This window comes from Oncorhynchus mykiss, chromosome 2 (genome assembly GCF_057628025.1).
Source record: "Oncorhynchus mykiss isolate SJ-2025 chromosome 2, ASM5762802v1, whole genome shotgun sequence".
NCBI lineage: Eukaryota > Metazoa > Chordata > Actinopteri > Salmoniformes > Salmonidae > Oncorhynchus > Oncorhynchus mykiss.
This window is the reverse complement of record NC_143023.1, coordinates 64,491,229-64,504,589: the sequence shown is the minus strand read 5'-3', so window position 1 is coordinate 64,504,589 and position 13,361 is coordinate 64,491,229. Positions and strand designations below refer to the sequence as shown.

The following is a 13,361-nucleotide window of genomic DNA, read 5'->3' as shown; positions in this document are numbered from 1 at the left end:
CTGACAACTTAAAGAAGATGATAAGAGAGAAAAATGGGCAGTAATAACTTTTTATTGTGTTGTTCCATAAGCAACTGGCATTTTTACACATTCATCGATCACCATTCCAGGCATGACCAGGGTTGGGTAGGTTATTTTCTAAATGCAATCTGTTACAGTTACTAGTTACCTGGACAAAATTGGAACCAGCAACGTAACCTTTGGATTACCAAAACTCTAATGTAATCTAATTACATTCAGTTACTTTTAGATTACTTTCCTTTTAAGAGGCACGAGAAGAAAATAAAAATGTAGGTTACCAATTGAATGACATCTATTGCAGGATAAATCAATGTTAAAGTTTACATAGCTGGCCATATATGGATGTTAAATTGTACTTGATGGGTTGGTTATGTAGGCTTCTTCTAACCCATAGCTTTCTACTACATTAAATTATATCTTTACATTAATATGTATAATTTTTAAGTCCAAAAATGGATGTAGCAACTACAGATTTGCTCTTTAAGTCTATCAAAAGTGTGTGAGTTTGAGCATGTGTCCATTAGGCCTATGTATGTATTTTTTTATGAGCATGAATTAGATTGAGTAACAAAAGCCCTACATTTATTCCAAAGGCTGGGATCCGCACTATGCAGCTGTTGCAAGAGCTCATTTTTGCTGTCCACTGGTTTCAAAACCAATGATTGATAGGCAGCTTAAGTTTCTTGAATTCAACCATTATTGGGTTCAAATACACATTTAGATTTGTGAACAGCCATCCACAACAATCACAATCCAACCAAAGGCGCAAATAGCTAAATCAGAGAGTAGCAGTGTGATTTATATCAATGCTCTATGTACAGTACCATTCAAAAGATTGCACACGCCTACTCATTCAAGGGTTTTTCTTAATTTTTACTATTTTCTACATTGTAGAATAATAGTGAAGACACACAATTATGAAATTACACATGGAATTATGTAGTAACCAAAAAAGTGTTAACCAATTTATAATATATTTTATATTTGAGATTCTTCAAAGTAGCCACCCTTTGCCTTGATCACAGCTTTGCACACTCTTGGTATTCTCTCAACCAGCATCATGAGGTATTCACCTGGAATGCATTTAAATGAACAGGTGTGCCTTGTTAATTTGTGGAATTTCTTTCCTTATTAGTGCGTTTGAGCCAATCAGTTAGGGGTAGGGGTGGTATACAGAAGATAGCCCTATTTGGTAAAAGACCAAGTCCATATTATGGCAAGAACAGCTCAAATAAGAAAAGAGAAGCAACAGTCCATCATTACTTTAAGACATGAAGGTCAGTCAATCCGGAAAATTTCAAGAACTTTGAACGTTTCTTCAATTGCAGTCGGAAAAACCATCAAACGCTATGATGAAACTGACTCTCATGAGGACCGCCACAGGAAAGGATGACCCAGAGTTACCTCTGCTGCACAGGATACGTTCATTAGAGTAACCAGCCTAAGAAATTGTAGCCCAAATAAATGCTTCACAGAGTTCAAGTAACAGACACATCTCAACATCAACTGTTCAGAGGAGACTGCGTAAATCAGGCCTTCATGGTCGAATTGCTGCAAAGAAACCACTACTAAAAGGACACCAATAAGAAAAAGAGACTTGGTGGAAATTAGTCCAAATTTGAGATTTTTGGTTCTTTGGTGGCTACTTTGAATAATCTCAAATATAAAATATTTTTTTAATTGGTTAACACTTTTTTGGTTACTACATCATATGTGTTATTTCATATTTTTGATGCCTTCACTATTATTCTACAATGTAGAAAAAAAATATAAAAAATAAAGAGAAGCCCTTGAATGAGTAGGTGTGTCCAAACTTTTAACGGGTAATGTAGATGTCAATAGTAAGTGATATCTGTATCGCTGTAGACTACACCACTGCTGTCATCATTACCTCCAAGCGTTTATTCAAGTTGGTTAATCTTTGGATGCCGACAGCAGTCACACCATTGGAAGAAATGTTTGGACTGTAGCCTAAAAAGCATATTCATGCTCTTTTTCCGTGATCCATCGAACACATTTGGTGTGTCATCATAGTGGTCTCTGACTTGTGGTCAGATTCGCTCAGTTGGAACAAACTAAAACTTGCGCCTTTTTTCAATGATGATTTGAATGTCATTGAGAAAACAGAAGTGTCAAAGTTTTTTTTCCACAAACATCATTTCTGAATTTAAGATTAATCCTGGACGTAATCATCTAGTTTTTCAAAAGTATCTATAATCAATATTACAATATTTTCTGTTGGAAATGTAACAGATTGCAGTTACCGTTTTTTGTAATCCCTTACATGTTACTCCCCAACCCTGGGTATGACAGACATAAAATCACAGACATACCGTCACGGATCCCTCGAACTGTGTCATTACGCATACCTGGTCCCCATTTCCCTGATTGTAATTGTATAAATGTGCCCTTTGGTTCACCATTGGGCTGCTGATTAGTGTTACAATGTCCGTTGGTTGTGTGAGTACCTGTGCCTTGTTGTTTTGACTTTCGTGCTGCTTGTATTGCGCAGATGATTACGTGTCTCGTATATAGGTCTCCCGTGTATTGTGCAGATGATTACGGGTCTCGCCCCGTGTGTTAATCGTTGTGCGCTGGTGTTATTTATTCGAGGTACTCCTCGCTCTTTTGTTTGCGTTTCAACCCTGTGTTTTGTATACGTCTTTGTCTCCGTACCTTTACATGGCACGCCGTAATTAGGATTTTTTTTTTTAAACACACAACAAAACTATTACGCATTCCTGCGCCGGTCTCTCGATCCTTCATACCAGCGTGACACATACAATAGTTTTGTAGGAAAAGTGCAAAATACTTTTAGGCAACCTATTGAATTTGACAACATTTTTAACACTTTTTGTTACTATTTCTGTAATTACAGTGTACCAAGTATTGTAAACGCTCTACTTAGGTTAGAGCTAAGGTTAGGGTTTAGAGTTTTTGCTGCGAGTACAGTGTTGTAATGAGTAATTACAATACGTGTTACACTGTACTTAGATGCACTTGACACCATATCTACTGTAATCAAATGTTTGTCCAGTGACTATTTCAGAATGTCCTCTGATTATCATAGAATGATGTATTATTACCTTGTTATAAGGAGAACCGTTTATTTCCAGTAATGTAAAAGCCCAAAAGAAGCTAAATTACATAAAAGATGCAGTGTAAAACACGTGTATTATTTCCACAACAATAAACCAGTGTTTTATAACAAATCAGCATTGTAGATAGTTACTGTCTTCAAATATCTACAAATACTGACTTAAGCAAAACATACTATGATAAAAAATAAACTTCCCCAAAAAGTTATTCAGGATGCAAGCATGTATCAAAATGTCTTTAGTCTTTGTTAGAAAAAGCACATTTCAATTCATACATAGTATTTCTGATTAAACGGCAGGATAGCTGTAGAATCAAAATGGTCCTTTAACCGTTAAAGAGACACAACTCTCGTAAAAACCGGGAACATAGCTTTTGGATAGGTGTGTGTTTCTCCATGTGACCCTTATTCTTTAGGAACCTCTGTTCTAAACCATGTCTGCACTGAGTCCTTGTTCTCCGCCACCCATTTGATGTTAGCTGTTGTCCTCTCAATGGACTGTGAAACTGCCAAGGTACCTGAGCCAAAGCCAACCTCAGAGTTGTCCGCCTGGAATTGCTTGAGCTGTGACAGCGAAGAGAAACATGAACTTATATTGTGAAGACCTCAATATTCAGGGTCCACATAGTATTCCAATACAAACATGTTGAGCAGTACGTGCTGAAAAATCTCCTAAACTTTTATTTTACCTGTTTGAGCTCAAATTCTGTTGAGAACCTCTTGGTCACACCATTGATGAGATTGGAGAAGGAGAAAGATCCACCACCGTACCTATGACAGAATAAGAGGTAAGGCTAAAGAACAGCATCTAGTGAAGAGTTAGATCAAATATCAGTGTGACAAATAATTACTTTGTAAATGAAACAATCAAAACAATATGTGTTTAAAAGCTCAAACTCACTGAGTAAAGATGTAATTCCATCGGTCTCTCATAAAGTCCCAGGCCAGAGACTGGCCCACCACGTTGCTTGCAATGTAAACAATGGTAGAGGTAGCATCCTGCTTGCGAATTTTGTTTGCGTCCAGGGTGTATTCCAGGTACCTAAATGTGGCATGGAGGTACAAAGACAATATGAGGCATTGAAGCACCTCATATTCATGTCAGACACACAAGGCTCTTTCAAGCTTTGTTTTAATAGGTCTCCTTTTGACGCCAAGCAGAGAATCAATGCTTTGCTGCTTATTGAATACTCTCTGACACTTACAAGAGGGCAAATAACAGATTGCAATTTCAGGTTAACATTACTATATTTAGTCTGGCCTGGATAAACTTGAACTCACTTGTTGAGTAGCCAGGGCTGCTTGGTACAGGCCAGGGCAGATCGAAGCTTGTCTGCCTCAATAGCAATGGTGGCAGCCTTGAACTGATCCCAACCAAATTCCCACTCCGCAGCCCCCCCTGCAGCAATAGCACTGCAGTACACTGTCGTCCTCAAGTTGGGGTGTATCCTAATAGAATATCAAATATTTCAGCATCTATCATGCTGTGTGGTACTCAAAACATTTTGATATTTACTGTTACAGGTGTAGGATCTTACTTTGTAATGAAGAAAAAACAAATTATAATTAAAACATTTACTAATTTACACTTAAAACACAATGTTTCTGAAGTTTGTAATTTCCATTTTGAAATTTCAGGTGTCATTTTCCCTTAGGAAAAATGTATCAACCCCTACAAAAATTATAATCTACATAATAATTTACATTTCCTTTTACTGAAGGATTATTTTCCTACTGTAGAAAACTGGCTCAGATTAAGATCCTACATCTGTAAGGGTATTCAGAAATGAATCTGATTTGCATTCAAATCCTACTGAACTCACGGATTGTTTGCAGGGTCTTTCATCCACTGACTGTACCATCCTTTAGTCAGAGTCTGGCACTCTTCCATACCAGTGCTGCAGGCCACCCTGATGGCATTCACCTGGTTGTACCTGAGGGTGGAAACATACAAGTAAAGGGAGAGTAGAGTAAGGGGATTGTCTTGGCCTTCAAATAGTGATATTGTGAAAAGGATACTTTTGTTTGGACATGGCTGGGTAAAAGCAAAAATTAAATTTTATATTATAATCAAGAAATGTAAGGCTATTGATCTACTCACTGGTCCATATGTCCAGTGGGTACTTCTGTCCAGTTTCCAGTGATATTCCCAAAGTGCTTAAAAAGTGGTTCTATTTGATATTTTAGGTAAGTCTAAAAGATCAAAACAAACATGAGAAAAAGTATAATTTCCAATACTATTTTGTTTAGTATACAGCCCATAATATTATTTGTAAAATGCTTTTTATTTTTTAGCATTGCTTTTCTAGATAATAAACCAACCTGCATATCCCCATAGATTTCACTCCGATCAAACATGAGGTAGAAAAAGTCCAAGTTGTCCAGAGCTGACTCCCACGGCATATATTCCCTTTCACTTCTGAGATACTTCGTTGTTCGCAACGCTAATGTTGTGTTGATATATTTTGCCCTTGACAGAGAAAATATACAAATGAATTGAGAATCCTTCTAGGCCTACTATTTATGAATCAAATACCAAGTATTACTATTTAAATCACGCATAGAGTAAACTATGTACTCACCTTGCAAGGTTAAAAGCATCATCCACCAATTGAGCTCTGTTGATAACTGGAATAGACTATGCAAAAACATTACCATCAACATTAGCATGAATGACTGTTTCTGTATTTTGTGTAATTTGAGTTTATTTGGAGAATCGGTTGTTTTCATCCATGTCTGACCTCATGATGGCTGCTCAGTACACCGAGGAGACGTTCCCAGTTGGTGTTATCATAGTTAACCCTATAGTATCCAGAGACGTTAAGGTTGGCCAGTATCCAGTTGTTCCCAGTGACTGCCATTTCAGGCTTATTAGCTTAATATTTAGGGACAAAAGCAACATGTCAGTTTCCAAATCATCATATATCTAAATAATGCTCTTTGATAAGATTCTCTTGGCTGTACTGTAATCCCTAGCTTTTGCTCATCTCCATCTGTGAACTGTTAATTGCGTTTAAATATACCACAATACATTTGACAGGTTCCCACATCGTCAGTGGTTGTAATGCATACCAGTTTTGTCCTCTAGCCATGTCTGTTGCTGTACAACTCCTGTGTTCATCCACCTGATTGGTACTATCCACTCATAACTGGGGAAAGACATTATCATTAAGTTATTGCGCGCTATACAGTTTTTTAAAATTAGTATTAAGGTTGTTATGAATGATACTGAGACACTCATAAAGGTGTCATGACTGGTTCAGAAAGGTTTTATGTATACCCCCCTATAGTAAAGTGTTAGCATTTGTTTAATCCTCAACTTAGTTTGCAATTATTCATCATTTACATTCCGACTTACTTGAAGTCAGATGGTGGTACACTCCCTGCAGTGGAAGGGTCCAGAAGGAAGTGCTGCTGGTTGATCAGTCCAGTGGTTGTGTTTATGGTGACCACTGGGAAGCCCATCTGAAGGACCCAGCGGTTCATGATGCTGTGCACAGTTTGGCCTGTGGGAAGTGACGTGCCAGTGGAATTTACTGCCTAGAGACGAAGGAAAGAAACGTTAAGGTTAAAACAAATATATACAGTACCAGTCAAAAGTGTGGACACACCAACTCAATCCAAGGTTTTTCTTTATTGGTACTATGTTCTATATTGTAGAATAATAGTGAAGACATCGAAATAACACATGGAATCATGTTATTTCAAAAAAGTGAACACCAAAAAAGTGTTAACCAATTTAAAATATAATATATTTGAGATTCAAAGTAGCCACCCTTTGTCTTGATGACAGCTTTGTACACACTTTGCATTCTTTCAACCAGCTTCATGAGGTAGTCACCTGGAATGCATTTCAATTAACAAGTGTGCCTTGTTAAAAGTTCATTTGTGGAATTTCTTTCCTTCTTAATGCATTTGAGTAATCAGTTGTGTTGTGACAAGGTAGGGGTGGTATACAGAAGATGACCCTATTTGGTAAAAGACCAAGTCCATATTATAACAAGAAGAGCTCAAATAAGCAAAGAAAAACGACAGTCCATCATTACTTTAAGACATGAAGGTTAGTCAATCCGGAAAATTTCAAGAACTTTTAAAGTTTCTTTAAGTGCAGTCGCAAAAAACATCAAGAACTATGATGAAACTGACTTATGATGTTCGCCACAGGAAAGGAAGACCCAGAGTTACCTCTGCTGCAGAGGATAAGTTCATTAGAGTTAATTGCACCTCCCAGATTGCAGCCCAAATAAATGCTTCACAGAGTTCAAGTAACAGACGCATCTCAACATCAACTGTTCAGAGGAGACTGTGTGAATCAAGCCTTCATGGTCGACTTGCTGCAAAGAAACCACTACTAAACCAATAAGAAGATATTTGCTTGGGCCAAGAAACACGAGCAATGGACATTAGACCAGTGTGATGGCGTGGGGGTGCTTTACTGGTGACACTGTCAGTGATTTATTTAGAATTCAAGGCGCACTTAACCAGCATGGATACCATAGCATTCGGAAGCGATACGCCATCCCATCTGGTTTGCGCTCAGTTTGACTATCATTTGTTTTTCAACAGGATGATGACCCAACACACCTCCAGGCTGTGTAAGGGCTATTTGACCAAGAAGGAGAGTGATGGAGTGCTGCATCAGATGACCTGGCCTCCACAATCACCTGACCTCAACCCAATTGAGATGGTTTGGGATGAGTTGGACTCCAAAGTGAAGGAAAAGCAGCCAACAAGTGCTCAGCATATGTGGGCACTCCTTCAAGACTGTTGGAAAATCATTCCAGGTGAAGCTTGTTGAGAGAATGCGAAGAGTGTGCCAAGCTGTCATCAAGGCGAAGGGTGGCTACTTTAAAGAATTTAAAATATACTTTTGATTTGTTTAACACTTTTCGTTTTACTACATGATTCCATATGTGTTATTTCATATTTTTGATGTCTTCACTATTATTCTACAATGTAGAAAATAGTAAAAATAAAGAAAAACCCTTGAATGAGTAGGTGTGTGTGTGTGTGTGTGTGTGTATATATTAGTTGATAGGAGTTTCATCAAGTTATCATTACTGTTTCAGCGTTTGATTATGTAATAATAGAGAGAACTTACCATTTGGAGGTGATCCCAGAGGTCAGTATACACTGTGTTATCATAGGCAAACGTGTTCAGGTATGTCTGGGAGAATAGGGGAAAGAATATACAGAAAGGTTATTCAGCAACACAATAAACATACATAATTGCTTTGGACTTATAGATGCATTTTACTATCTACCCTGTACTTACTCTTCTCTTATGACAGCCAGAGACAACCATTTTTGTTCTACCACCTGCAGTACAGTGTTACTCAGGATTATATTAATAATATGATAATATACTATACATACACCGAGTCCTGTGGAGAAGACCTCTTCAGACAGGAAATCAGAGAGCATTCTCAACACTGATGCTCCCTGTGGACGCCACAGAATTCAAATGACGATACATGATATAGCTACAACTAAAACAAATGTATATCAATCAAGGATAGATATTTAATGTCTGCAACACAATTAGTCACATTTTCTGATTTTATTTATGTTGACATCAATGTTATTTGTTCTTCAAAGATCATGGCAGAGAAAACACTTGAGCGTACCTTGCTGTAAGAGATGGCATCAAACAGTTCACTGATTTGCTCAGGCTTCTGGATGTCCTCCTCTCTGGAGGACAGGGGGTGAGATGAGGCAAGAGCATCTACTGCAAACACCCTGTGCACATCACCCAGAACTATCAGGTCTTTCTGTGGAGGGAAAGGACATGATTATACACTGAGTAAATGAGGGGAAACCTCTCCAGTCCACTCCATGTGGACAATTGATATGCATCGTCTTCATAATTTGTTCAGGCAAAGAAAATAATATCAATGACAGAAAGCTGTTCATATGAAGATCTGAGATGAATAGTTGAAACACTTACAATGTTCCAGTCAGGCTCTGCTTCATTTGCCCCAAGATATTCTACGTAAGACGCAAAGCCCTCATTTAGCCACAGGTCATTCCACCACCTCAGTGTCACAAGGTTTCCAAACCACTGAACAGAAGAGATTCATGTTACTTACAAGACCATTCAAAATAAAACAGGTTGACTTCAATCCAAAGTAATCAGCTAACACAAGACATTAAGATAATATACAGTAGGTTATGAATTGCTAAAACATACAGTAACTGCATTTACTCATAAATGTCTCAAGTTAGCCAAAGTACATGACCCAGTTAATCGTTTTATGAAAACACAAGGAGGTACAGTATATTGTATGTACAATACTGTATGTAGTTCCCATACCATGTGGGCCAGTTCATGAGCAATAATGGTGGCGATCCTTTCTTTGTTTGAATTGGAGGACATCTTCGGGTCGTACAAGAGGGCTGTTTCTCTGTATGTAATGAGTCCCCAGTTCTCCATTGCTCCAGCATTGAAGTCAGGCAAAGCAATCTGGTCTGGAAGAAAGAATCGGCAAACAAAAAGGATGACAGTTTCTCAGCCATATATGGTACTATAGAGCTACAATAACTCCATGAATAAAGACTTGCCACATAAGAGTTTATTGACAGCATACGGCTTCCCATAAAGTGTCTGAAACCTATAAAGAAATCTAGCATCTAAAACCTTATAAAGATGTAAGAAATTCAACTTTTATAAAACCCTTACCTGACTTTGGCAGAGGGTAGGTGGCATTGTAATATTTTTCGAAGAATTTCAGGATGGGTCCTGTTTTGTTGAGGGCGTACTCGCCTTGTCCATCAGCGATAGCTTTTTTGCGGGCATAGATCCGGATCTGAAAACAATTTAGCAGCATTGCACTTCATACTGTACATCACAAACACAGCTATATCTACATGGACTTTATGACACTTGAACATTGAGCTTTTTCCTTGAATGTGACAAATGGAAAAGTGGGACTGAACATAGTTATTCTAAAGAATAGGTCAAATACATTACCAGAACATTGTCATTTGTGCTGTTAATATAGTCGTAGTCACTGACAATAAACGCCAACAAGTATGTTGACATTTTTTTTGTTTCGTCGAAAGATGTCCTCCAAACTCTCACAGTCCCCTCGGGCCCCTCCTCAGTGACTTCAACAGGAGCTGAGCAAGAATTAGGAAAAGAGAAGTGCGGACAATAAAATGTTTTGATAAGAATCATAATGCAGCATTTCTGAATTATGACCAAAGCCTTCTTTAAACATTCACAGTACTGACCATGCTCCATGCCGTTGGACAGGGCCACTGTCGTCGGGGGATGGAGGAGTGTGATGTGGAAGATGGCTTTCATTGCAGGCTCATCAAAACAGGGGAAGGCTTTCCTGGCATCTGTGGGCTGCATTTGAGTTGTCGCAACAACTCTGAGATAAACAGTACAATGGTTCAGAATTGTTTCGTCAAATGTAGGTGTAATCTATCGACTTGATAGATCTACATCAGCATTACAGTTTAAGCTTCATTACAACTTACTTTTCTTCTCCTTCCTCCGTATATACACTCCTATAAAAGCCTCCCAAGTCATCAGCCAGCTCCCCAACAAACACTGTGTCCAGCTGGTAGGATTCTCCAACAGCTAACTTGCCATTCAGTTCCAATACCAGGAACTGAGTTGTTGGCTGTAGCCAGGATTTTTTTATGGTTGGTGCGGGTGTGCTACCGAGAGCAGACAGTTTAGCCAGATGGTCATCCTCCCACTTGGTGTAGTTCAGCTTGTTGGAGTGTATGAGGATCAGGTCTGTCTCCTTCACACATTGAAAGACCACATAGGATTTCCCTGTGAAGATGTAGAGGCCTTGTGCGTTGACGGTGAGTCGAGGCCACAGGGTCAGGTTGTAGTGGTCAGGCTTCAGGGTGTCTGGGAGACGGTACTTGTCCCATGGTTCATTTGAGGGTGCAGTTGTGGGTATGACAGGTGTGGTGATCTGTGGCTTGACAGTTGACCCTCCAGGTGTGGTGACCGGTGGCTTGATAGTGGAACCTCCATTAGTCGGATTGACAGCCTCATTTTTGGCTACCTCTTGAGAATAAACGACTGCCAACGCAATGACGGTGGCCACTGCCCCTGCACCAAACACAATGCCCACCACCCCAACAAACTTACTGATATAGAAGCCTCCCCCCATGTCCAACTGGCGTAAAACTACACAGCAAGAGAGATGATGTGGTGTCTGTGCAGTTTTTTATATAGCGGTACACCAGTGGACTCTCCTCCCACCAGGACTAATGGCTAAACCATTAACAGGACATAGCTCTGGTAGGCAGAGACACACAGTTACTTCTAGGGGTCACAGATCTAGGTTCATTTTTTATTTTTGACCTTTATTTAACTAGGCAAATAAATTCTTATTTTCAATGATGGCCTAGCTGCCTGTTAGCTGCCTGTTCAGGGGCAGAACGACAGATTTGCACCTTGTCAGCTTGGGGATTTGAACTTGCAACCTTCCGGTTACTAGTCCAACACTCTAACCACTAGGCTACCCTGCCGCCAGGATAACCAGGATTGTCCTCTTAGTAACAATTGCCACTGCTTGACAGGAGGCCTTAAAAAATGGCGGAGAAAGAGAATTGAAGGCAAATTTTGAGACGGTACACTATTCATGTAATAGCAACTCCATTTAATACGGTCTAACAGAATATTACACATTGTAAATAAACCACTTAATCCAATTCCTCATACATAGAAATGCAGTCTTTTAGATGTTGAAAGCACATTGTTGTGGGTATTAGATTTCTTTAGACATGCTTGGTGGTAGTTTCATTGCACAATCAAGCTACATTACCTCACCAGGTAAAGTCTTTACCACAGCTTCAGTAAAACTACATTTGATTGGTATGAAGCCAGAATACATAATAAAACTGTTAAAGAATAACTTGTTATTCGTTACATGCACAAGTATTATCTTGTATTGTTAGTGATAGAATTATCCTCACGTGGAAGGCCTCCGACAAATGCCATAACAGCTCTTGTTCGTCAAGTTATCACATAATCATTACAGAACGTCATATGCAGTGAGTTGATTAGATGAAGAGCGGAAAGGCTTAGCCAAGTCTCAGACCTAGAGGAGACTAGCTACTACTAGTGATGTGTGTGTTTAATTTGTTCAACTTGTTCAACTGTGCAATCAAGGCTCATAAGCACCATACAGGCCTTTGTTTTCTCATAAGATAGAAGTATTAGAATAAATTAATCACCATGTAATCAAACCAGCTCAAGGACAATCTGTACAACACATCTTTATGATGCATTCTATGGCACCTGATTTCACAATAGTTTGAGATATTAAAGCCAGGTTATTCCAGTTGAGTCCATAAAACCTCACCTTGGGTATCGTTTAATATCTACCTTGGGTGTTACTCATCTCAGCATTAATTTGATAAAGGGAATTTCAAAATGCACAGAGATCAAATTTTCCAAGAAACTACGTTTAGACAGGAATCCCAATTCTGACCAATCAGATCAGCTCTGAAAAAGAGCTGATGTGATCTGATGCGCAGACCAGCTGGCTGCTGTGTTTACGGACATATTCAATCAATCCTTATCCCAGTCTGCTGTCCCCACATGCTTCAAGAGGGCCACCATTGTTCCTGTTCCCAAGAAAGCTAAGGTAACTGAGCTAAACGACTACCACCCCGTAGTACTCACTTCCGTCATCATGAAGTGCTTTGAGAGACTAGTCATCTAGTCATATCACCTCCACTCTACCTGACACCCTAGACCCACTCCAATTTGCTTACCGCCCCAATAGGTCCACAGATGACGCAATTGCAAATACACTGCACACTGCTCTAACCCATCTGGACAAGAGGAATATCTATGTGAGAATGCTGTTCATCGACTACAGCTCAGCATTTAACACCATAGTACCCTCCAAACTCGTCATCAAGCTCGAGACCCCGGGTCTCGACCCCGCCCTGTGCAACTGGGTACTGGACTTCCTGACGGGCCGCCCCCAGGTGGTGAGAGTAGGTAACAACATCTCCATCCCGCTGATCCTCAACACTGGGGCTCCACAAGGGTGCGTTCTGAGCCCTCTCCTGTACTCCCTGTTCACCCACGACTGTGTGGCCATGCACGCCTCCAACTCAATCATCAAGTTTGCGGACGACACTACAGTGGTAGGCTTGATTACCAACAATGACGAGACGGCCTACAGGGAGGAGGTGAGGGCCCTCGGTGTGTGGTGTCAGGAAAATAACCTCACACTCAACGTCAACAAAACAAAGGAGA

General features: G+C 39.6%; 1 protein-coding gene across 1 annotated transcript; it reads right to left on the bottom strand.

Annotated features, from left to right (window-relative positions):
* Positions 1-3,111: 3,111 nt before the first annotated feature.
* Positions 3,112-11,351, bottom strand: anpepb.1 (alanyl aminopeptidase, membrane b, tandem duplicate 1). Its single transcript, XM_021568256.3, has 20 exons — positions 10,604-11,351; positions 10,352-10,494; positions 10,089-10,237; positions 9,798-9,924; positions 9,432-9,586; positions 9,066-9,179; positions 8,746-8,889; positions 8,495-8,560; positions 8,220-8,285; positions 6,477-6,658; positions 6,191-6,267; positions 5,860-5,993; positions 5,701-5,756; positions 5,441-5,588; positions 5,220-5,311; positions 4,942-5,052; positions 4,400-4,567; positions 4,020-4,160; positions 3,808-3,889; positions 3,112-3,682 (listed from the first exon to the last, which is right to left on the bottom strand). The coding sequence occupies exons 1-20, from the start codon at positions 11,254-11,256 to the stop codon at positions 3,524-3,526; spliced, it is 2,967 nt and encodes a 988-aa protein (XP_021423931.3). The 5' UTR covers positions 11,257-11,351; the 3' UTR covers positions 3,112-3,523.
* Positions 11,352-13,361: the final 2,010 nt, after the last annotated feature.